This window comes from Gobius niger, assembly GCF_951799975.1.
Source record: "Gobius niger genome assembly, chromosome: 18".
In the NCBI taxonomy this organism is placed as follows: domain Eukaryota; kingdom Metazoa; phylum Chordata; class Actinopteri; order Gobiiformes; family Gobiidae; genus Gobius; species Gobius niger.
In genome coordinates this window covers 23,007,234-23,031,997 of record NC_136869.1, presented here as the reverse complement: position 1 = coordinate 23,031,997, position 24,764 = coordinate 23,007,234, and the positions used below count along the sequence as shown (strand labels likewise).

The 24,764-nt window shown below is 41.6% G+C and overlaps 2 protein-coding genes across 2 annotated transcripts; both read right to left on the bottom strand.

Moving 5' to 3' along the window:
* Positions 1–13,011: 13,011 nt before the first annotated feature.
* On the bottom strand, positions 13,012–20,113 carry cops9 (COP9 signalosome subunit 9). Its single transcript, XM_079575997.1, has 3 exons — positions 19,942–20,113; positions 19,454–19,526; positions 13,012–13,766 (listed from the first exon to the last, which is right to left on the bottom strand). The coding sequence occupies exons 1-3, from the start codon at positions 20,002–20,004 to the stop codon at positions 13,729–13,731; spliced, it is 174 nt and encodes a 57-aa protein (XP_079432123.1). The 5' UTR covers positions 20,005–20,113; the 3' UTR covers positions 13,012–13,728.
* Positions 20,114–21,607: 1,494 nt separating this feature from the next.
* LOC306977956 (otospiralin-like) lies at positions 21,608–24,315 on the bottom strand. The gene is made up of 4 exons (XM_079576396.1): positions 24,176–24,315; positions 24,012–24,075; positions 23,519–23,545; positions 21,608–21,852 (listed from the first exon to the last, which is right to left on the bottom strand). The coding sequence occupies exons 2-4, from the start codon at positions 24,067–24,069 to the stop codon at positions 21,665–21,667; spliced, it is 273 nt and encodes a 90-aa protein (XP_079432522.1). The 5' UTR covers positions 24,070–24,075; positions 24,176–24,315; the 3' UTR covers positions 21,608–21,664.
* Positions 24,316–24,764: the final 449 nt, after the last annotated feature.

Genomic DNA, 24,764 nt, shown 5'->3' with positions numbered 1-24,764 from the left:
GAGGACGAAGCTTTGTTATAGGTCTTTTCAAATGACAGGTAACTCAGTAATGCTCAACTGGAGAAAATGCCCTCAGTACTTAACCAAGGGCATTTTCTCCAGTTCAGCTTTACCCGAATCTAAACGGTTAAAGCCTACAGGCCAGAGTAATGTCTCATTTGAAAGCTAAGACCTACAAAACTGATCTAAACAGATCTTTTTCCTCGCGTTGTTGTCACTTTTGTTTCATCACTTTTTTGTTGGTTGTTTGTGACTTTTTCATCCTCGTTTTTTCTCGCTATTTTGACACTTTTTTCGTGTTTAGATTTGATTCAAGTCGAAAGGAGAAAATGTACTCAGTTCAGGCGGGGGTTAAGAGGTTAAACTAAAACAATACTAAAATAAAAACACATTTTTAAGTGAATGTGCCTTTTTGTTTCAGGCTGTGTTTTTTTTTTTTTAATATATATAAATGTTCTACATATTTTGGTCACTTTTTTTTGTGGCTTGATCACAGTTGCACTAAGAAAAGTAAATGTGGCCAAATCGCTACAATATAGCAATGAAAATGTGTTAAAATCGTGACAGAAACGTGACAACAAAAACAAAGGTCTTAGCTTTCAAATGAGGCGTTACTCATGGCCTGTAGTCGAGAAGCTTTTAGATTTTGATAAAACTGGAGAAAGAGTGCTCGGTGAAGGCAGGGGTTAAAAGTTTCTGAACCATATGTAATATTCATTTGCTTTTTATGTGAGAAAATGAACCAATCAAATGTGCTGACTGTGCTGAAACACAGCAAAGCATCATGGTCTACGTAGTCTCCACAACACTATGTCAAAAGAATCCACTGTATTTGACTTCTTCTCAGAAATGTAGATCTTACCTGTATCGGTCAATGCTCTTCTCCTTGTCTGCAGGGGGGGTGGGTCTGAAAGCGTCCTGGGACCCTTCTCCTCCGCGGCCCTTCAGAGAGACTGCCCTGACGGGGGGACGGCACCAGGGTTTTAAGCCGGGGGGCCGCGCCAAACGCGCATGCAACACACATTTATTAGCAAGCGCGCACAAAAAAGAAAAGTACACAGCAAAGTTTACCTGCGGGGGTCCCGGGGCCTCGAGACGTCCCGAAGCCTCAGCCAATCGGAGGGGAGCGTAATTAAAGGCAGGAAAAAGGGGCTGAGGCGGGAGGGAGGGAGGGAGGGAGGAGGGGGGGAGGCGGGGGCACTGGAGACGTGGAGGAATCAAAAAGTCGAACCATGGGTTTGGCAAAGTGTGGAATGTGATTCACTAAAGAACTTTCACCTTCTTCTTCAAGCATTTTAATATTGGAGTTTTCTTTTCGTATTAGAGAAAACTGTAGGACACATTAAGGTCATTTGGCATTTCTACATTTAGAATGAAACACAGTGAAAGTCACGTTATGGATGATTTATGACGCAATAAAAAGTCTCATTAAAAAGGGTTCTATACAGTTATATGTGCGTATATGGCAGATTATGACAAACCCTGGACAAAGTAGGACTTTTACGCTTGTCAAAACAGGTTGTGTTCTGAAGCTCCACCAGAGAAGAACCAGTTTAGGCAGCAGCACTGAATATCAGGGTTTGATACAGCCAGAAGCAAATTTAATGCTTTTCAATTACATTTCAATGCACAAATACTATATTTTAATGCCACAAATGCAGAGAAGTACATCTGTGCATATTTCATTTCTTAAAGGGACAATACAGAGTTTAAAAATGTTAAAACTAAGTATTTTCCTCCCCCTACATGTTCCAGCCATGTCCTAATGTGTAGAATGAGCTCAGACCTGTTCACCACAACTGCCTCTAAAATCCTGCACTGTCACTCAAATAGTTGTTACTTCAGGTCCGAGGCGCTGTCATGCAAAAATTACCAACTTGCATCTAGTCTCTTTAAGATTTGCAAACATTTCATCAGAGGAAAGAGAGTGGAACAAAACAGGCAACTATTGAGCAAAGTGCAATGTTTTAGACCATAATGTTGGTATTTTCTATAAACTTCTGCTGTAAAAATTGTTGAAGATTGAAATTCAGTTTAAATCTAATGTAATGCTTAATGCATCTTAAAGGAATAATAAGTAGCAAGAAAGTAATAACATTAGAAGCTTTTTACTGTGCGGACGTGGATGTGCTCCAAAGGCGTTATTACGCCTTATAAAATAGTTCCCCTTTTTATCCACTTTATCCAATTTTGTGTAACTAGACTTGGATCGTGCAACTTTTCACATAACTGTATTTACATATGGGAAACGTGGAAGAGCGTGGTCGCTTCTAACTTCACCCCAGTTTGGAGGCTAAATGCTAATGTGGCAAGACGAGTGGTTAAGGTGTTAGGAATAAAACATAAGATACTTAAAGGTCCTATATCATGCAAAATCCACTTTTTAGAGCTTTTAGCCATGTTGTTATGCTATTTCCTTATCAAAAACACCCCCAGAGTGGTTTGCGGCTTCATTCACGCAGCTCTCAGTAATCCTCCTGAATCCTGCTCTCTGAGGCTCCGCCCTCTCCTGGTGAACGACTGAGTGTTCAGTTGTGTCGTAACAGCGGAACGGAAGTGCTCGACGTCTGTAAAGCAATGTCTTACAGCCTGATTTTAATTTGTAAAACAGCTTTTTCATTATTTCTGTCATAAGAGAGATGAAAGAGGGAAAAAAAAAAAAAAAAAAGATGTGCCCGAGGTGCTTCCAGGTCAGCTGAGGCCAAAACAAACACATCCCTGAGCGTCTGAACAGATCAGTCATGTTTGCGCTGCAGCTGAAGATGGAGCTCGTTATAACTGGACACACCTGTTCTTCATTCTTAACTAACGATAATGTCACGGACGGAGAAAAAGAAGCACGTTTGGCTACGAGGACGAGGAGTTTATTCAACCTTTTTCAAGAAGAGGCCACTCGAAGTTGTTTTTTTCTCCGGGATTCAGCGACTTTTACCAAAATTGTGTTTTTCTGTGACTGTCACTGATGGATGTTTGATGAACCGTCGCTAGAATCAAAGTGGATTAACTTTTATAACCAACACAAGTCCCATAATGTAAACAGCGATGGACCAGAGCGGTGAGTCAATCCAAACGCGGGTTAGCTTGTGTGTTAGCATATTAGCATGTGTGTTAGCCATTTATGAAGCTGTGTTGCAGATGTCAACTCTGTATAACTGCATCGTGAAGTAACTTCACTTATTGTTGTTTATTTATATTACGGTAAAGTTGTATGTGCGGAGGGAGGGGGCGGAGTTAACTGAATCGAAGCGTTGTGTCTTCCGGGTTTGAAAAATACCTCCAGAAAACACTTATATTTATCACAAAAATGAGTGCTCCATAGTGGTAGAGGAACAATCATTCATATAAATGCCTATACTTAACTTTGGAATGGCTAAAATAGCATGATATAGATCCTTTAAAAGTAAGTAAAATACCAACAACGCCAGCTTGAATAAACAAGCACTAAAGGACACACAGGTGAGCCTGTGAGCCGCCGGCAGCTAACGCTCTGTGACAACCCACAAGAGGGACGGCGAGGCGGCGTGTATGGGACGGTAACAGTGACAGCTAAAGCAGGGGCTATTTATATATTAAGGCTGGAGTCATATAATGGGCTAGTCCAGCCTGCTACACTAACAACATATAGTGTAGCACGCTGAGCGCATGCACAAAGACCAGACAGATACGCATCAACTCGTCTAAGCTCAGGTAAGAACATATCTCAGTATGGAAAAAACTGTGGCCTGTTCCTTTAAAGGGACTATACGGAGTTTAAACATGTTAAAAGTAAGTATGTTCCTCCCCCTACATGTTCCAGTCATGTCCTAATGTGTAGAATGAGCCCAGACATGCAAACTGCAGCCACACGTATGACCTGAGGTGGCAGTAGTGAGTATAAATGATAAACTTGCATCCAGTCCCTTTAATGCTGTGCGGATCTTTTTGCTTTCTAAATTTACAGTTCTTTGGATCCTGCACGCTTGTCATTTTTTTGCGATGTGCGTGTCTGCTTAACCTTTACACTAGTCCTTTAATGCCCCTTTACTGAGCACATTACTGAGCACAATAATGACCTAATTCCAATCGACTAAGTGATACGCATCATCCCAGAACTCCGGGGCTCCTGTCTAAAAGGGCCACACAAACTGAAAAATACACCTCTAAACTGTTTCCCAAAAGACTCCAGGTTCACGTACGTGCCACCGATTGAGAACCGCAAACCAACCAAAACGAGCGCATGAAGCTGCAGCTGAACTAATGGCGGCGGTCTGCGTTGCCACATAAGCACTCCTCAAACCACAGCTTGTGTCTAAACACCCACACGGACACAGCTGGTCCGCACATGAGCCATCTATAATCTGCAGTTTCACCTGAGACGCTGTGTCCAGGCACGCCGCTCGCTGCTCATTCCGTCCCCTCATATGTTCTGCCGTAGCCTTCGTCAGTGAAATACTTCTCCTCATGAAAAACAAAACAAAGTCATTAGTACAGACCTCCCCTGGCTGAATAAAATGTAATTACTTCCTTTTATAAAGTGACCCAAACCGGAACAAGTCTGGATTCTTTATCCCACGCAGCGACCGAGAAACAGCCTTGTCCAGGGCTGCTCTGTCTGCAGAGGATAAACTAAATACTTTCTGACACTTTGTGCTTTTTAGTTGCTCCAAAAAGTATAAACTTAAACATAACAAATATAATACAATTTCCGTATATCTGACTGAATGAGCTTGTAATGACGTTATGAAGCTCCAAGAGGATTTCTCTGATACGATTAGGCGCGGCGGAAACCAAATTATAGGATGGAGGATTGAGGATGCTAAGCTGATCACATTGTGAACTATCAAGACAAATTCTATTATAAATTCAGAGTGTCATGTGGAATGTATGGATATGCATCTGCAATGAAACATTAAAGTGTAGAATTGGCAGTGATCGTGACTATAGATGTTCAATAAAGAGACCAATCACTTGTCTCTCACGCTAAGGTGTCATTCAGATTATGTCAGCATTAAACCGGCCTCCTGTTCACTAAAGGCCAGCCTGAGACGCTTTAACACACGGCGACGCTCGACCCTGCGCCACCGTTCAGATCTGCTGAATCCAGACACGGCGCCGCGGAGGAAAACACATGCTTCTGAACTATTCTGCAGAGGCATCGACGAATCTCTGGCCTGTGGCAGACAGGGAGATCAGGCACGATAGCAGCAGCAGAGACAGGGAAACCGTCGTCAGGCTCATGCTTCAGTTGGAGCATGTGGAGTCTCATCTGTCACCAACTCACTATTAACCGGCTAAAAAAGAGCCACGTTTGCTCTCGCCAATGGGCAAGGAACATGCTTCTCTATGGTCCTTATGGTTGGGAGCTGACATTGCTGTAACACCACCCCCTTGTGGCCGAGGTCAACTCCAAGAGACACTTAAAAGCCTGGCTCCAAAGAGGTTTTCTTTTTCTAACGATCGCTATTTTTTTATTTTTTTTATTTGATAGGGACAATGCATACTGATGAACCGTTGCACATGAGCACTGTAAATATGCCAGATTATAGCGGGGATGCTAGTTTCCGTCTGTCATCAGCTATGACCCAGGTGACAACGCTGGGTCAGGTGAAATATTTTCAACCACACTGGTTTTTGTTTATCAGTCCGAAATAGTGGAAGCGTTTTCAGTGCATTGACTGGCTCCGGAGCTTGTCAATCAAGCTCTGGAGCTTTGTGGAGGCTCTGCCCGCCCCACGAGCGCAAGCTTCCCGCCTTTTTGTTTTTTAGGAGGAGACGCACATTAAGTTTGAAAGATAACTCAGGACCTTTTCTCTGAATGGGGCGGAATAGGCAAGGCAAGGCAAGGCAAGTTTATTTGTAGAGCACAATTCATACACAAGGCAATTCAAAGTGCTTCACAGTTGAAAACAAATAGAATCAATAAAAACATCAACATAAAATTTATCAATTACAGTAAAAGGCGAGAGTGCAGATAAAATACTTTCAGTCATATGCATTGGTAAAAAGAACTGTTTTCAGCCTGGATTTGAACATTGTCAGAGTTGAGGCCTGTCTCACATCCTCGTGAAGACTGTTCCAGATTTTAGCTGCATGAAACTGAAATGCAGCCTCACCGTGTTTATTATTGACTCTGGGAACCACCAGGAGGCCCCTCCCTGAAGTTCTCAGGGCCCGAGATGGTTCATACGGCTCTAACATGTCAGAGATGTACTTTGGAGCTAAACCATGAAAAGACTTGTACACGAGCAGAGCTGTTTTAAAGTCTATTCTCTGAGTGACAGGAAGCCAGTGCAGAGACCGGAGCACTGGACTAATATGGTCATATTTCCTGGTTCTTGTCAGGACTCGAGCAGCAGCGTTCTGGATGTACTGTAGCTGTCTGATAGCTCGTTTAGAGAGGCCAGTGAGTAGGCCGTTACAGTAGTCTAACCTGCTGGAGACAAATGCATGGATAAGTCTCTCTAAGTCTGGTTTTGACACTATTCCTCTGATCTTAGCAATGTTTTTCAGATGGTAAAAAGCTGCTGATGTTATTGCTTTGATGTGGCTGTTTAAGTTCAGGTCTGAGTCCATGATCACTCCTAGATTTCTAACCTGATTTTTTGGTCTTAGAGAGAGAGACTCAAGGTGACTGATAACACTGTGTCTTTGTGCCTGTGGGCCAAAAACAATGATCTCAGTTTTGTCTGAGTTTAGTTGGAGAAAGTTGTTTTGCATCCACAAACTGATCTGTTGGATGCAGTGACAGAGTGTATCTACAGGCCCATGTTCACCAGCCGTCAGTGACACGTAGATTTGAGTGTCATCTGCATAGTTGTGGTACGACACATTGTTGCTGTTTATTAGCTGACCCAATGGAAGCATGTACAAGTTGAATAAGAGGGGTCCCAAGATTGACCCCTGGGGGACTCCACAGGTCATGGCAATTTTGTCTGAGACACAGTTGCCAATTTCAACAAAGTACGTCCTGTCCTCGAGATAGGACTTAAACCAGTTTAGAGCAGTACCAGAGATTCCCACCCAGTTTTCTAGCCTGTGAAGTAAGATCCCGTGGTCCACTGTGTCAAAGGCAGCGCTCAGGTCCAGCAGAACTAAAACTGAGACCTTACCTGCGTTGGTGTTCATGCGGATATCATTTGTCACCTTGATCAGAGCTGTCTCAGTGCTGTGGTGGGGCCTAAAGCCTGACTGGAAAGTATCAAACACATTGTTAGACAGGAGAAAGTAAGTGAGCTGCTGATATACTACTTTCTCTAGGACTTTTCCTAAGAATGGCAGGTTTGATATGGGCCGGTAGTTGTTCATTACCTTGGCATCAAGGCTGCTCTTTTTTAGAAGAGGCTTAATGACTGCTGTTTTCAAGGCCTTTGGAAATGCTCCAGTCTGGAGTGAGATGTTAACTAACTGAGCAAGTTGTGGTAACAAGCTGGTCAGCACAGACTTCAGAAATCTAGTGGGTAATTCATCAAGGCAGCATGTACATGAACTCAGACCAGAGATAACCTCTTCGATTGTTTTGTCAGTAACAGGTGTGAAATGTGTCAGCTCAAGGTGTTTATCTGGTGGCAGAGTTTCTTTTTGTGTTGTGGAATTTATGGCATTTTTAATGCTTTGGACTTTGTCATAGAAAAATATTGCAAACTCATTACACTTAGATGTCGAGATTAGTTCTAGGGGCAGTGAAACTGGAGGGTTAGTTAATCTGTTTACTGTGGAAAACAGAACACGAGAATTGTTTCTGCAGTTTGAGATGATTGTAGAGAAGTACTTCTCCCTTGCTCCACGCAAAATCTGGTTGAACACACAAAGCACTTCTTTGTAAACCTCAAAATGAACCTGGAGCTTTGACTTGCGCCATTTCCGTTCGGCTTTTCGGCACTCCCTTTTCTGTGCCCTGACCGAAACTTCACTTCTCCAAGGTGCCTTTTGCCTATTGTTAACCATTTTAGCCTTGACAGGAGCAATAGTATCCAAAACATTTAAGACCCTTGATGTGTAAGAGTCCAACAGATTATCAACATTAGAACATGGGGCATTTTCAAATCTGATCATCTCCATAAACTGTGTCCGTGTTGTATCATTTATGTGTCTTCTTTGAATAACTCCAGGCCCGACCACTGGTTTAGGTGTAACACACAGGTCAAAGAAGACACAAAAATGATCAGATAATGCAACATTAACAACATTCACATTTGATATATTAACACCTTTTGTAATAACTAGATCTAGAGTGTGGCCTTTGTTGTGAGTCGCCTCACTCACGTGCTGAGTTAAACCAAACATTTCAAGGACAGCACTGAGTTCTTTTGCATGCCTGTCGTTGGTCACATCCATATGCACATTAAAATCACCTGAAATTACTAAACAATCGAAATCAATGCATATAAATGACAGTAATTGAGTAAAATCTTCAATAAAACAGTTCTGTGGTGGTTTGTAAATAGTCATATAAAGTATGGAAGATTGTTTTATCTCAATTTTGAATGACACATACTCAAACGATGGAAAAACCCCAAATGACAATTTTTGCAGGAGTAAATTGTCCTTGAATATGGCACAAACACCCCCACCCCTCTGGTTTTGGCGTGTTTCAGACACAAAATTGAAGTGAGATGGACTACACTCAATCAAAACTGCATTACCAGTGTTTTTGTCTAGCCATGTTTCAGTTAAAAACATAAAATCTAGATTATGAGAGGAAATAAAACTATTTATTAAAAAGGACTTGTTTTTTAGCGATCTGACATTGAGTACAGCATGTTTGAGATTTATCTGTGTTTGAGTGGGTGGAATCTTTTTGCAGGGGACATGGATTAGATTTCTTTGATTGGACGGTCTGACTGTCCCTCTCTTATCTAATCTATGTTGTTTGACAGTACTAATTGTCTTGTAAGAACACACACCCTCTATGGACCTCTGGTTGGTTTTGAGTTTGCTATGTATGGTAGCAACGCAGAGGCCCCTAATGTCCTAGACAGCAGCAGTGAAGCTGCTGGAGATAACAGCTGTGGGCGCCGGTGGTGGGGGCCGAGCTGGGGAGACCTTGGTTTGTGAAAAAGGCGGAGGTGGGAGAGGGGCATGATGCTTCTTTGGGGATGGAAGCCTTGGTCTTGACGCAATTGGAGTGAGGGGAGTCATTTTAGTCCCATGTTTGATCAAGTTTTCAAGATGGTTGGAAAATCCCATAGGTGACTCTGGGGATGGGAACAATTCAGAAAAGTCTCTGGAGGGTGTAGATGTAGTAGTCGGGCTCAAGGCCTGTGGTGGAGTAAGAGAAAGTGCTCCTTCGGCTGAATCGTTTGATATAGGTGCAGGTGGTGCTGAAGCTGAGCTTTTCCCCGGAGATGCAGGTGGTGATGCTGCTATTGTTGAAACGCTTTCTGGAGATGCGGGTGGTGCTGGTGCAGCTAAATCCTTAACTGCTGCTGAGTCTATAGGTGCAGATGGTGCTGCTGTGGCTGAATCCTTAAATGTGGCTGAGTCCGTAGGTGCAGGTGGTGGTGCTATGGCTGAAACCATTACTGCAGCTGAGTCCTTTACTGCAGGTGCAGATGACGCAGGTGCGACTGTATCATTTATTGGTGGTGCAAATAGCAAGTCTCTCTCTATATTATATTTATGGCTCTCGCTCCCTCTTGCAACATGGAATTCTGTGTCTTATTTAATTTATGATCAATGTATAAATCACGTGTTTAAAGCCCTGCATGGTTTGAGAAAAGCCTGGGCTGAGTTCTGGTGTGCGCTGGCCTTAAGAGTTTCGGCTATTCAATAGAACGGCAGTTTTCACCCTTTTTTTGGTACATTACTACATTATTGCATCAAGAAGAAGAACTAATGTGTGCGCCACTTTGTCCGGCTCTCTGGATTAGGCTGTGATACATAGTTTGGTCTACTTTTGACAAAATATTTTGCAAAGCAGACTTGCGTTATTTCAGGCCGCTGGGATTATTTTCCCTTTGCTTTTCACGTGCCATGGCTCATGCTTTTGTCTGACATAAAAACAAACAGCACTGCTTAGTTTACTTGCGCAGGTGTGAGGACTGGCCAGCAGGGGGCAGGTGTGAAACAGGGACCTCTCTTTAATCAAGGCGTACTTGAAATCATTTGTACTTTTATGACTGTCCAGAAAACAAAGTGTAGTGTAGTGTTTTGATTAATAAATAAATGAAGAATAAAGAATAAAGATAGACTTTTTTTTTAAGGCAACAAATAATCGTTTGAATAATCCTGATTTCAATTATGACAAAAATAATCGTGATTATTATTTTTTCAATAATCGAGCAGCCCTAGAATCAAATGACTTTGTGAAGCAGTTAAAGGCCCTGCAGATACTGTCATACAAAGGGTCGTGGAGCGTGAAGGGAGCTTGTTATGGGAACACAATCTTTCTCACTTTATCGACATTTTCTGGCAAACTACAAACATATTTAGCACACACAAATGAAGTCGAGCCAAAATCGTGTCTTTTACGAATGTTTTGTCTCATTTTTCCATTTGAAAATCTGACAGGTTGTCGTGAAAAAAAGAAAAAAAACATGCTAGCCGTTTGCATGTAGCATGAAGCTAATGTTAGCATTACGGCTAGCATACTCCGTTATTTGTGTTTTGGCAAAATGTAAACACGTCTTACTGAAGTCATGTGATGCCGATCTCTGCCTATTGGCACACGGTTTATAAATACACGCTACTGTAAAAACACAAAAACAAATAGCTTCAGGTTCACTATCGATAAGGTCGACTTCAACTTAAGGCAACACTGATTCGATTCATCGCTCATACTGTAACATGCTCAATCTACAAAGTGCTATAACTTAAAATTGTTGATTCTTTGGGCATCACGACTTGAGAACCACTGGCTTTGACTGCAGCAAAACAAATTGGTTTCTCCTTTGTTTATGCTCCGTCTTCTTCGCTCGCGGCGTATGACATTGAACTTGAAATGTCCCGCGGCGCACCTCTGCTGTGAGACTTCCATTTTCCTCAACTCCATTTCCAGCGCTTTAAAACAACCACCAGTGTTCGGAAAACATCTTGTATTCTAAAAATTCCCAATTTAGCATTCTTATACATTTTTTATTTTATCCATGTCTATGAAAGAAATAGAGCCATCGCGCTTGAGTGACTGGAGATCAAGGTCCAATATGGCTTTCCCTATTAATATTTATGAAGGACACAGCTATAGGCCCCATACCCCTGCATCCCATTGCTTTATTTGTAACTTATTCCAGTTCTTGAATGTTCCAGTATTACATTAAACCAGTGCACAACTGTTCCATTCTAATAGTGCAATTTATATGTATGGCAACTCGCATGCTGCGTTTTCAAGAGGCGGCCGTCGACCAGCAATCACGCTCATCTCTGTTGTTCAGGCCTCGGCGGCTGGGATCATGTGGGGCTGCAAGACAATCAGAAATGAACTTGCATTTGTTGTGACAGGAAAGCCACGCGTACAGTTCATAAGGTTTAGTGGATTCAGTGGGTCTCAATCTGTGGAGCGCAGGATTCTTATGGTACTCTACAGTTACAGTTATAGGCAATTTATTAGGTGGGAGGTTGTTTAGATTTAGCTAGGGCCCAGTTGGTTTAGTCCTGGTTTTAACCTTGTAAAGCTGATTTTAGTTCTGGGTTAGATGGTGTTTTATCCTGACTTAGACAGTGCTTTAGTTCTAGTTCATAATACCATATTTTATTGTTATGCTAAGCCTTGTTTGGTTGTGAGTTAGTCATGGATTCGCCCTGTTTAGACTGGATGTACTGTTCAGTTGTTCAAGTATCAGATTTGATACCGATATCAAAGATTTCTGAAGTATCAATATCAGCGAGTACCTGAACCAAAACCTATCGATACCACATTGTGTTTTTCTACAAGAGGATGCAGTAAACACAATCGCTCAAAAGTTTGGGGTCACAAAATGTCCTTATTTTTGAAAGAAAGGCACAGATTTTTTTTAAAATGAGGATAACGTTAATTAATCAGAAATACAGACATAGTTAATGTTGTGAAGCTCTATTCTAGTTGGAAACAGGTGATTTTAATGGAATACCTACCAGTGTCTCCGAGCTGGCCTGGTGTCGCCTTAGGGTCCCCCCAGAACAGCTGGAGGAGTTGTGCGTGGACAAGGAAGTCTGGGCATCTCTGCTCAGACTTCAGCCTCTGCGACCCGGCCCCGGATAAAGCGGAAGAAAATGGACATTTACATAGAAGTGGATTGGGGGACGCCAAACTTTTGAGTGAACAGTAGGTGGTGCTGTGCAGATCTTCTGTCAGTGCCACAATCACCCCCATCGTGTTGCCGTTTTTGAAGCTGCAAAGTTATCATTCATTACTCCTATTTAATCCAATTTGTACTTTTTACTTTTTACTTTTATTGAAAACAACAATAAACTGAAATAGTCTGTTTTTGTAGCTGATCAAAAGTTTAGGACCACATGCCTTTAAAAAGCCAAATCTGTGCAAAAAAGTGGATTCAGCGTTATTTTAAACATTGTAAACAGGACGTCTCGCAGCGCCCGTCACTGCTGAGGCGGGACACAGTAAGAGTCCTTTTTAATTTCTTAAAAGATGCTTATGGAACAAAAAAGTCAAGGATCCGTTTGACTGTCAAGACACTGGGCGACCCTCGAGCCCAATAACCAGTGGTTCCCACAGACGAGGAATTAAGTCATCAGGACGTCATGACAGTGTGTACACCTGACAGAAAATGACACACATTTTTGCACAGATTTGGCCTTTAAAGGCATGTGAGCCTAAACATTTGATCATTTCAGTTTATTTGTTGTTTTTGTCTGACTCTCATTTCTTCTCACATATTGAAGTTCAACTTTGATAAGATCCAATCCTGCAAAATGTGAATTTTAACCATTTTTCAACTGGCCTTCAACTTTTGATCGGGACTAAGTGAAGCAACATGGTGTCTGCAGGCAGCGGCAAGTCCAATTTAATGCTTTTTAATTACATTTTTAGCACCAAAAACTATTAGAGCCAAAAATGCAGCTGAATGTGTTTGATCATAACTGTTGGATTTTCAAAGAACTAATGCAAAAAAAACAGATGACCAATGCCAATGTGACATCGGCGTGACTTGTAAACCTTTATGATGTGTTACATGTTTGTCATGAAAGCTGAAGAACCTACATGAAAATCCAGAAACAGCTGCAGCGCCAACACGCAGCCCCGATCAAACAGTTCAATCAAATCCCCGGCTTCCCCATAACTTCCCTTTTATGACAGCGCCTTTGCAGATGCGCGTCCAATTACAAGCGACCTGACGGCCTGATCGTTTTACTGCCTGCGGCCGACACCTGAATTACCTCTGTATGCTTTTTTTTCTTCCTTTAACATTTCCACGTTTTTGTAGCTTCCTGTCCTGTCCCGCTTCCAAAGAGAGCGTTTAGCGGGCCGCGTTATCTCGTATGTAATTAGGCCCCGACAACAGGTGTTTGGCAGAGCAAGCAAACCTGCAATCCAGTCTTGGGGAACGGATTGGAACACGAAAACGGCGAAAGCATACTCATAATTTTCTCCGGACTTCGGAATGCCAGAGATCCGCAGAATTCGCAGACACCTGGTTCATCACAAATGCACTTTTCTTTCCCTTTTTTTCAAAGTTGGTCTTTTTGCAAAAAACACAAAGGCTTTATTTGGCTAAAAGGAGACTGTACAAAGGAAGAAAGAGAGAAGGAGACAAGCTGAGAGAGCATGGTGTCACTCTCTTCATTTTGGTCTACCCGGGGAACAAAAGTGGGCGGTCACTGCAGGTCGTCGTCGTCGAAAAGATCTTCAAAGTCTGGGAAGGAGAGAAAAACAAAAGCATTATAAGTACAGGCAGAAGTGTTTGTGCTCCTACGCACTCGGCTCCTTATGTAACCCGCTAACTCGTCACTCGGATGGGAATGCATCTTTGGAGAATTCGATCACAACAGAAACTTTCTCCACATAATTCAGCTATGGACACTTAATGCAGTGACATAGAAAACGGGCTTTGCCATAGATACAGGCGGCATCTTTGAAATTACCCATATGTGGTCATGATCGAAGCAGCCAGAGGGGAAAACCAATGGACAGAGGAAAACGCTCCTCATGGCGGGAAGCTGACATTGCTCCAATACCACACCCCCCCCAGTTTATTTTTTTCCACCAGCCCATAAAAACATAAAGATCGGACAACGCTAACCAGGAAACAAATTTTAGCTTCATGCTACATATGCTAACATTAGCAATCGCTAAAACTCAGTTTTTCACTTCTAATGGGCAATCTGATTTTGGCTTGACTTTATTGGTGTGTGTGATAAATATGTTCATAGCGCGCCAGAAAACGTCCAAAGGCCACGCCTCCTTGTATGACGCGCTGCCGTCTGTATCTAGAAATTGAATTTTAATCAAATTGCAATCTCAATGTGGTCTTTCTTCAGGTCTACAGCTTCCCATGGCCGTAACAGCACATGGTTTGGAGTTTGAAGGCGTGGAATGCTACTTTAGCCACCCCAAAGTAAACTATAGGTATTTATATGATATATAGTACCACTACCACTATGGAGAACTATTTTTTTGTGGGAAATAAGTATTTTCTGGGGGTATTTTGCAAACCGGGAAGACACAACGCTTCGATTCAGTTAAAGCAGTACTAAGTAACTCTTCCCCCTAGAGGCCATAAGTGCAACTGCAGGTGTAGTAGGAAGTTACGATTTTTTAACTTATTAATTGTCTTGGAGAGTAGACAGGAAAGGTGAAGGGAGAGAGGGTTACTGTGCATCCAATTATACAATGGAAATATTTTTTTTCACTCAAACTTGGCTGTAAATACTGTTTAAAGTGACGTTAGCCCGCAGTTAGCTTTGCCCGTTAGCATGTTAGCTTCTTCTTCGTGATTACATTAGTGTGTATTGCTTTCTCCGGACCGGGGGCAGTCAAGTTGCAAACATGGTTTTCTGGTCAGAGACACCAGGGGGAGATGAAAGACCCTCCAATCATCCCATAAACACTTGTATTACCCCCACAGGGACTACGAAAAGGATTTATTAAGGTAAACAAGTTACTTAGTACTGCTTTAACTCTGCCCCTCCCGCCGAGCTAATCTGCAGAGTAGGTTAGAAAGAGCTCCTTCTTCACAACTGTCAGTGCAAACATGACATCTGTTCAGACGCTAAAAAGCCGTTTTAAAAATTAAAATCCGGCTCTATGGTATCACATTACAGACGTCGGGCTCTTCCTGTTTGACACTATGATGTAAAAAACGTCAGAGTGTCGAAACTCAGTGGTTTTCCAGGAGAGGGCGGAGCAGCAGAGCAGGATTCAGGAGGATTGCTGAGAACTGCGTGAATGAAGCCAAAAACCACTCTGGGGGTGTTTTTGATAAGGAAATAGCATAACAACATGGCTAAAAGCTCCAAAAAGTCGAGTTTACATGATATAGGCCCTTTAATATATACTGTTTTCATCATCTTTATATAAGTGAGTTGATATGGTCTTCTAATCCAAGTACATTTCATTGCATTGTTGACTGTATTGACCTGCATACAACAAATAAATTTAAATCTACTGGAGTGGAAAGCATGTGTTGCCTTTTAAAGCTGAGGTTTATTTATCATTTCAAAGGTTGTCCACATACATAAACAGTATCAAAGCCTGCTATTTTGTTTGTTTTCAATGTTTTCAAAAAAATATGTTTCGCCACATTGCCCAAGCCCACTTCAAAAGGGTGGTTTGTTGGAAGAAAAAGGCTGAAATTTTTAAGACCAATCATGCTGGGTGTTGTAACCAGCCGTAATACCATAAATTTGATTTGATGATATTTGAATTTCAGACACGTATGAGTGTTACTGCCTTCAAAAGACATGTGGTCAACTGAGACATTGGCAGCCCACTGACTTTTAGGATTTATTTGAAGATTTGACTGCTTAATTTTAAAGCCCTGCACCATCTGTGTAGTTCTTTTGACGTGAAGCACAAGAGCGTACAAGATTGAGGTACTTTTGCTGGACTTAGGCAAAGTTTATGATGAACCCTTTTTACTTTTTTTTCATGCATCAACTTTTATTATTTCACACCGTCTATGTGGAGAAATGGAAAACCTCTTCAGCCTCCACATTAAGGACCGTTTATCGTTTCATTTGTGTCTTAATGTGAAATTGTTTGCTCGGAAACGGCTCTCAAATTGAATCATAACTGGATATTATTTTTAGCAACAAAAAAAAAAGTCATGTCTGTCCGTTGTGTCTCCGGGGAAATATACCGGAAGGTGCATTTACATCAGGAAGACAAACTAAATGATAAATTATGAGTGAAAAAACGTTTCCTTTCCTATACCTCGCCATTAAAGATGCATGAGGTTGAAGTGGACCCCTGCGCGGCGACATGCGCGCTCTTTCTATTCAGAGCTTTAGGTAAATATGGACGATTGGAATCAAGGCATGACCAGATGAGGGAGATGATTCGGTTTATTCCTTCCTTCCAAAACATATGAGAATGAATACTAAAGCTATCCAAGGAGAGGAGAGAAACTTTTAAATTGGAAGTCAAGATTCCAACTCAGGGACTGCATCTTTTTGTTATCAGGATATATTTATGTTTTGGCGTAGCTTCAAATTGGCTTAAAATATGATACGGAATGTGCTTTTTATGCGTTCAGCCCGTGACGGAAGGCAGACGAAAACTCATTTAGAATCTATATTAGAGCTGGAGTAGGAGGTAATATTAATATATATATTATATACTGTCACATTTCCCAGTGACCTTTTCACTTGGCAGCAGCATGCGGGAATATCCAGATGGAAAGTTAGAGATGGTACATTGCTTTCAACAACTCATAAAAACTTGCATTTAATTTGGATTAATGTTATTGTAAGAAAACACAGCCAAGTCTGCTTTGAGGCGGGCCAACTTTCTTCCTCGTGCAGGGGCCGAAACTTTCAATCGAGGCCCAAAGTGGAGCACCACTTCCTTCAAATCTCAGTGTGGTTCATCATATGTGACTTTATATATGAAGGGGAGCCCTGAAAGCCTGATACAGCGGTGCTTCTCTGTGAAAGCCGCTGGAATATCCCCGCCCTGAACGTGGAGGCCTGCTGTTGTGGCGTCCCCGGGAGTCGGCCTGCATTAGCCGTGTTAACAAGGCCGGATACTGCCGTGTGAGCGAGTGTGCATGAGGTGCCCCTGCTGCGCTTCACTTTGACACCAGCTATAAACCCACTTTACCGTCCTCCTACTGTTTCTCTTTCATTCCTGCCTTTTTTTCCTTTTTTGAACATCAGCTTTTTTTCTTTTCTAGGTCACACGCTGCTGAGCTGAGGCAAACTTTTTTTCTTTTTTTTTTTCTTCCTGTGCCCGTGTTTGCCTGGAAAAAGACATTACCAGGCTAAGTAGCATGAATGGTAAAGCGGTTTATTCATTTTAGATTAATTAACACGCAATATTCTTACTGTGATGAAATGAGGATTATGTTTTATGAATTGGGGAAAGGATCATTTCATTGGCGTCACACTTGATCTAAACCCAACACACATCAAATGACAGTGGTTAATTTGGGCAAATGTGAATAGAGGATAAGGATTCCCAGTTAGTTATTGAGAAATAATAATGGTAAACCTGTAGATTTTAGACGCTAGCTCAGACAGCTTACATATAAAGACAAAAAGAAGCAGCTCTATCACATTGTTCACCAGTTTAACCACAGTGTCAAAGTTAGCGGAGGCTGTTTTGAGCTGATCAAGGCTGCTAGTCATAGTTGGTCGTGTTCTGCGAGTGGCCCCTGAGCCTTTAGTTTGACAACCATGTGCACCAAGGCGCATTGAGTTGCCCTATGCACGAAATGCGCTGTATAAACAAACAGGCCTTGCCTTGTGCCAACTCCACAAGTTGGTATTTCCTAAAAAGCATTCACTAGAAGTGCAAAAGTAGTGATATGGATCATCCGTGCCAGATACTTCATGTTATTTTGATTTTAACTATATGGATGTGGTCTGCTTTCTTTTCTCCTTCCAGGGACTCCTGCTTGCAGAGGGGACCCAATTACAAGGGATGCACAGACAAGGGAACAACAAAAACCTTGGGTTTTTAGAAGAGACCCAAAAACAAAGTAAAATCTTATTATTTGATCAATATTTAATCCAATAATGTTCATTAGGTCTTCTAGTAATTATGCTATTTTTGTTGTTATAGCCAGACCTTTGTGTTATTCTACAAAAATAGGTCTAGCTATAAGAACAAAAATAGCACGATCAGTTTTACACACATTTTTGGTAGAGTGAATACATTTTGGGCAGAAAATAAAGTGCTAATATATACACATAACTATTGGGTGTCATTATCAGATATCAGTAGGGGTGGCCGCGTCTTGAGCCACGGGATTGAACACCGTGCTTTTTTTCCCCTTGGTTTTTCATTGGTTGCCTTATTTTGTGAGGTGCATTAAAAAGCCAGGGTGTAATGTGACCCGTTGGTAGAGGGCAGTAGCCCCCCATCAGCGGCCCCCACTCAGCTGCCCTAACCAGGTTGCTGATGCAGTTTAAAAACCTATACTGAGTGGCAGGGGCGCAGATAGGTTTTTGAAACTGGGGGGGACAAAGCTGCTCAGGCAAGACAACCTATCAAACTTAATTGCCCATCATTGCAAGACAATAATGCGTATTGGTACGGTTTCTAATCACTCACCAAGCATGCCACATGACGTATGAAAAAGCAGTCCTGACGTAGGCTACACTGTCTGATAACCAAGTAAACCAACAGCTCGCGTTTCGCATTTTGACACACGCACAGCCCAGTCAACACAAACACATGAGCGCAATACCGTTTCTCGCCGCATATCAAAGTGAATGGTCAAGGGAGGCGCTGTTTCGCACATTGCAAAATGCTTGCAAGATATTTTTCTTCATAAAAGTGAGGGGGACGGATCCAGGTGAATGAAAATCTGGGTACGTCATGTCCCCCCCGTCCCCCCCGCTATCTGCGCCCATGCTGAGTGGTGCTTTAAAAAGACAAGGGTTATGAAAGTTGAAAAGGGGGGAGCCCTCCTACTGGTCCATCTCTCGCCTGCCCTGATAATATTTTGTTTAATAATGGCCCGTGGCAATAAGCAATAACAGCATTTTTTGGTTATCTTTCGCAAGTACATTTCTTTCAAGCTCCTGCAATACAGACTAAAGGGTTGGTGACATTGGTTTTATCAGCAATGATGTGGTATTTCACAAAGTCACAATAATACAAGATACAAGTAATAATAATAAAATAATAGTATTGCATCGGTTTTATATAGCGCTTTTCTGGACACTCTAAGCTGCTTAACATTATTCATTCACTCAATACTTGGTGGTGGTACGCTGCTTTTGTAGCCACAGCTGCCCCGGGGTAGACTGACGGAAGTGAGGCTGCCAGTCTGCACCATCGGCTCCTTCGACCACCAACAGCCCGCCCACCCACACACCCACCTTACTGTACATATCAGGAAATAAACAAACAAAGAAACAAATATCCTCTCACCGTTGAAGAAATCCGAGTGCACAGCTTTCTCGTTGGCTGCCAGGTCCATAAGTAGACCGCTGCTGCCCCCTGCCTGTGACACAAAGAAACTACAGCATTTCATTGTGCACTAATAAGTCTACAGGCACCTGGTATTGCAATATCAGAACATAAATAACATACAAGGTCACGATTGAACACATACACAATACAAATTAGCAATATTACAAATGGTGCGGTTACAGATGCAGCATTTTCATAACCACTATCGCAGTAATGTAATGCTGAGATACACACAAGAAAAAGCTGAGGTTATAAAACATGTACAAAGCAGCATTAACGTCCATCTTATCCTTACAAATGTTCAACTCAGCTGTATCTACAACTTTAGAGCTGACACTGACACCAAGCAGCCATAAAAAGCAGCAATTGAACGCATTATTCTGATAACATAGTTAGCTTTAGCATTAGCCGCAATGTTTCTCTTGCTTTTTTTATTCCACACCAACCTCGTCCAAGTCCACGTAAGGACCGGCTCCTTCGGGAAACATCTCGTCCACTGCAGGTTTCATGTTTAAATCGCGTCTCAAATGGCTCGAGAGGGGTTTAATTGACTGGTTGAATCCCACTTAGCTAGTGGTCTGCGGGATGTAAACAAGTTGTGCAGCACCAATTTGCGTCCGGGCGGACTCCACGGAACGAATGTACAGTTCCTTCTTCTTTTTTTTTTTTTCTTTTTTCTTTTTCGAACACACAGGCATAAATAAAGTGTAAAAATCGAATACATTTAACTTCTCGACCTGCATAGGAACTGAGCACATGTTCTCCAATTTGGCTTTACCCAAATCTAAAATCTTATCGGAAAAAGTTTCAAAATAGCGACAAAAATAAGACGAAAACGACGATTAAAACGCAACAAAAGAGTGACAAAAACGTGACAAAAAACCTGATGAAAAAGTGACCAAAATGTGACGAAAATGCCACAAAAGAGCAACAGAAAAGTTACGAAAACGCAACAAAAAATTGACAGAAAAGCAATGAAAAATTGACTAAAAAACGACCAAAAGGGCAACAGAAAAGCAATAAAAAAAAGCAACAGGAAAATGCCAAAAAAGTGATTAAAAAGTGACACAAATATGTGGAAAAAACGCAATAAAAAAGCCACAAAAGAGCAACAGAAAAGTTGCGAAAATGCAAAAAAAAAAGTGACAAAAAGCGATGAAAATGTGGCAAAGATTTGACAAAAAACGCATTGAAAAAAATGTCAAAAAGTGACAACGTGAGGAAAGAGGTCCATTCAGATGGGTTTGTAGGTCTTAGCTTTCAAATGAGGCGTTGCACTAACCTTTTAAATTTGGGTAAAGCTGATACGAAGATGTGCGAGAAAATGCACTTGATTAAAGCGTTAAGGTTAAGGGTAAAGAGGTGAAGAAAACAAATAATGTCTCATTTCAAATATGTGTTTATTGCATTGAATATATATATGTTCGTACATAGCAGGAATTATTATTACAGCATAGCGTATTATTCTATAACATTCTGTAACATTGGTAATATCTTGATAATAATACTGGTGTGCTACATTTCATACAGTACGTGAAGAAAAGGTACCCCAAACATGCAAAAGAAATTCCTACGTTGATACTATGTTTGGTTTCCTACACTAACATAAGCCTATACAGAAGCGAGTATACATGTACTTATTTCAAACACTGTACTTCTTGGACTAGTTTTATCTGTCTCTTAAATGCGAGTAAACTTATGACAAAAGCTTACTGTTGATATGAGTCACTTCAATTGATTTGAATTTAAATGTTGTTTCGTGTCATATCTTAGGAATGACATATTTTAATTGTTTATAGTGTATGGTTTGAAATTGGAAATATCACAAGTTTCATGGTTATATTTTTTGCCTGTCATACATCAACAAAAAATTAAGCAGACTTTTTGCGCAATAAGTAGTTTTTCAACAAGTTGCACTTTGCCCTTTCAAAATAGTACTTAAACTTGAGCGATTATTTGGGTAGAACTTTTTACACTACACTTACATGAGTATATTTTGGCTACTTTATACACCATGCCAACTCTTCCCAATAGGAAAAGCTTCCTTCTTGCTGACATCTCACTGATCTTTATTTATTTAGTTATTCTTTTTATTTGACCTCTATTTTACAAAAAGTTTTTTCCAAAGAGAAGCCTATTGCACACGTTTGATCACTTCATAGCTTCTTCCTAGTGCTCGTGTCCCTCGTTGGTTTCGTATCCGAGGGTGTCCCCCAGGTGCTGGTGGGCGAAGAAGGCGCGGGCCATCTCGTTGATCCTGTCGTAGGCGCCGATGGACTTGAAGTATTCCACGTAGTTCCAGAAGTCGGAGGTGGAGTAGGGCCAGTAGGGGACAGCCGGAGCCTCGTCATACGGCACTGAAAAGAAGCACACAAATGTATAATCACGATAATATAATGACTAATACTAATGATAAAGGCCTAACATTTGTGTTGCTTTTAGAAGCTTGACAAGTGTCTCAAAGCGTTACTCTGTAGTCAGTTTTCATTCTCTTCATACTCGGTGTGTCATGTGGTTGACGAAAACGAATAAGCAATCAGTCGGCACCATAAGTATGAGAACTTTCAACTTGTGTATTTCCACAGTGGCCTCTTTATGACCTCAGTTGGTGAATCTTCACATAAATATTACAAACTAAAGCTTTGTCAATGTAATCTGGAGTGCCACGGTGTAGTGTGAGATATAACAAAATATACTAATATTATTCTTGTGTAACATAAAGGAGCTCCTCATGTGAAAGTGGGGGTGCTCAGTTTGTCGGAACAAATGTTTAAAAGGCCTAGATGCAAGTTTGCCATTTTATACTCACTACTGCCACCTCAGGTCATATGTGTAACTGCACCTTCTATATTAAGCTCGTGCATGACGGCACTTTGGACTCGAATTAACACCTTTTTGAGTGACAGTTCAGGATTTTAGAGGCAGTTGTGGTGAACAGGTCGGGGCTCTTTCTACATATTAGGACATGGCTGGAACATGTAGGGGGAGGAAAATACTTCGTTTTAAAATGTTTCAACTCTGTATAGTCCCTTTAAGCAGGAGTTCTAAAAATAAGTATTAAAGATTGTTCTTTTAGTAAGACTGAAGGTTTGTTTACCTTCTTTACTACTTTCTGTCACTTCCTGTGATCTTCCTCAAAGTCGTCACCTGGTGGTGAAAATTACGTAATGCAGGCGGCTGATGTGGATTTGCAGGGAGAGCTCGCGCCCCCTACTGACTAACGCCTTCTCCAGGAAGGCGTCCCAGGTGTGCAACACAGATATCAAGTATCAACACTGGATCAGAGAAGCCATCGAGATCAGGAAACGTGCTTTAACATCTTTGAACAGGGACAATAGAGCATACACCTTATCCCACACCGAGGACACCGTCCTGGAGAAGGCGTCAGTAGGGGGCGTAAGCTCTCCCTACTGACTGGCAAATCCATGTAAGCAGGTAAACAAACCTTCTGTCTTATTTAAACTAAGACAGTGTGGGCCTTTTTCAAAGATGTTCTAAAAAAATTTGCACCCTTAGTTTTAATTCCATCCCAATGTATTTTAATAATAAATATCATTATTTATGGAAAATACAGCACAATTAATTTTATTAAATTTACTTTTTACTTTTAAAGCACTTTTTTTTTCAACTTTTACTTCAGTGTATTTTTAATCTGATACTTTCACTTTTTACTATAGCATAAGTGTTACTCCTGTATCTGTACTTTAGTGAGAAAGGAGTAAGACATTTCAGTTCTTCTACAGCTAAATTCATCCACAGCCCACGACAGTCTGCCCAGAGTGTCGGGGTGGGGATTCAAACCACTGAGTTTTGACTATCCCACATCATGCAACATTATGACAGAAGAGAATAAAGCACTCAATATATGAACAACTACTGCACACCTGGCATGAAACATCAACACTACCAAATCACAGAGCTCGTTCATTGCTTTCTTCTCCACTTCATCTGACTGCAAGGTGTTCCGACCAAACCTCTGAATGAGAATACCATGTCGAAAAAGAGATTCCTAAAGCCTCCTACCTCCTTCTGGGACGATCACTCTGGCCTCTGGAAGGAGAGGGGGGAGAAAAAAAACAGACAGAATTTAGCATCCCCAAACATTCCAAGTGTGTTTCGCAGGCACAAAGACGGGGATTGAGCTCGGGGATATTAGCGAAAAAACGGATCCTTCTCCCAGCGCCCCGCGAGATTCCTGCTCCCTCTTCAAATATTTTCACTGACCGTTTATGAACTGCTGGCACTCACAGACCCAAGGAACTCAGCACAGAGGGACCTTTGTGCGAACGCAGGAATAGACTTACATCAAAATGCAACATCTTTTTTCTTGTCATTTGGATCGAGGGATTGGGATGAACAAAAAGATCGGACAATGTTTGGTTTGGACATAGTGAAGTTAAGTACAGTAATTAAAGTGACGAATAATCGGTGCATTGCATTGAAAAACAATCAGAAGGTAATGATACAGCTATAAGCAGTTTATAAAATGTAGAAGAAGCGAAAGTTAAATATTTACCACTCAAATAACAGGTGAAGACGCAGAGTAGGACACTCAGCCAAACCAGACACTTCATGATGCCCTTCAAAAAAGCAGAAAACAAACAAATCCACAAAGGTCAGACACATTGGTGCATGGGCAGATTGTTTTTGTATATGTAAGAAACGCTTCAGGATGGTTACCTTGAGTTGTGCGGAGTTTTGGAGGAGAGATGCCGTTCACCTGGAGGCTTCACGCTGGAGTGATGTGGGGGCTCGGCGCAGACTGGACAACACTACCTTCTCTCACATGAACCAGCACTCGCACGTGCACGCTCTCACACTGCCCCCTGCCTAATCTCGGCTCGCCCACAGCAGTGACATTATGCCCGTGTTGTACTAAGGGGAACTATATTACAAGGCGCAATAAAACCCTTCGACTTTACTGCACAGACGTCGAAGTGCTCCTAAGGTGTTATTACGCCTTATAATATAGAACTACCTCTTTTTATATCTCAGTATGTAAAAACGGTGGCCTGTTCCTTTAAAGAGGGGGTATTATGCTTTCTTCAATCACATAGCATCAGTCTATATCACACTACAATGATGACGAAACCTTCTGTTGGTCTGTAAATGCAGTAAATTAGAATAACTGCCTTGTATAAAATTGCTCTCTCAAAATGGCTGTAGTGAATGTCTTGAAATAGGCCTCTGTCTCTTTAAGAACCTCTGACTCTTTCTGACACGCCCCCTCCACACGCTGTCTGTGGCATCAGTGGGGAGGGGGTTCTGC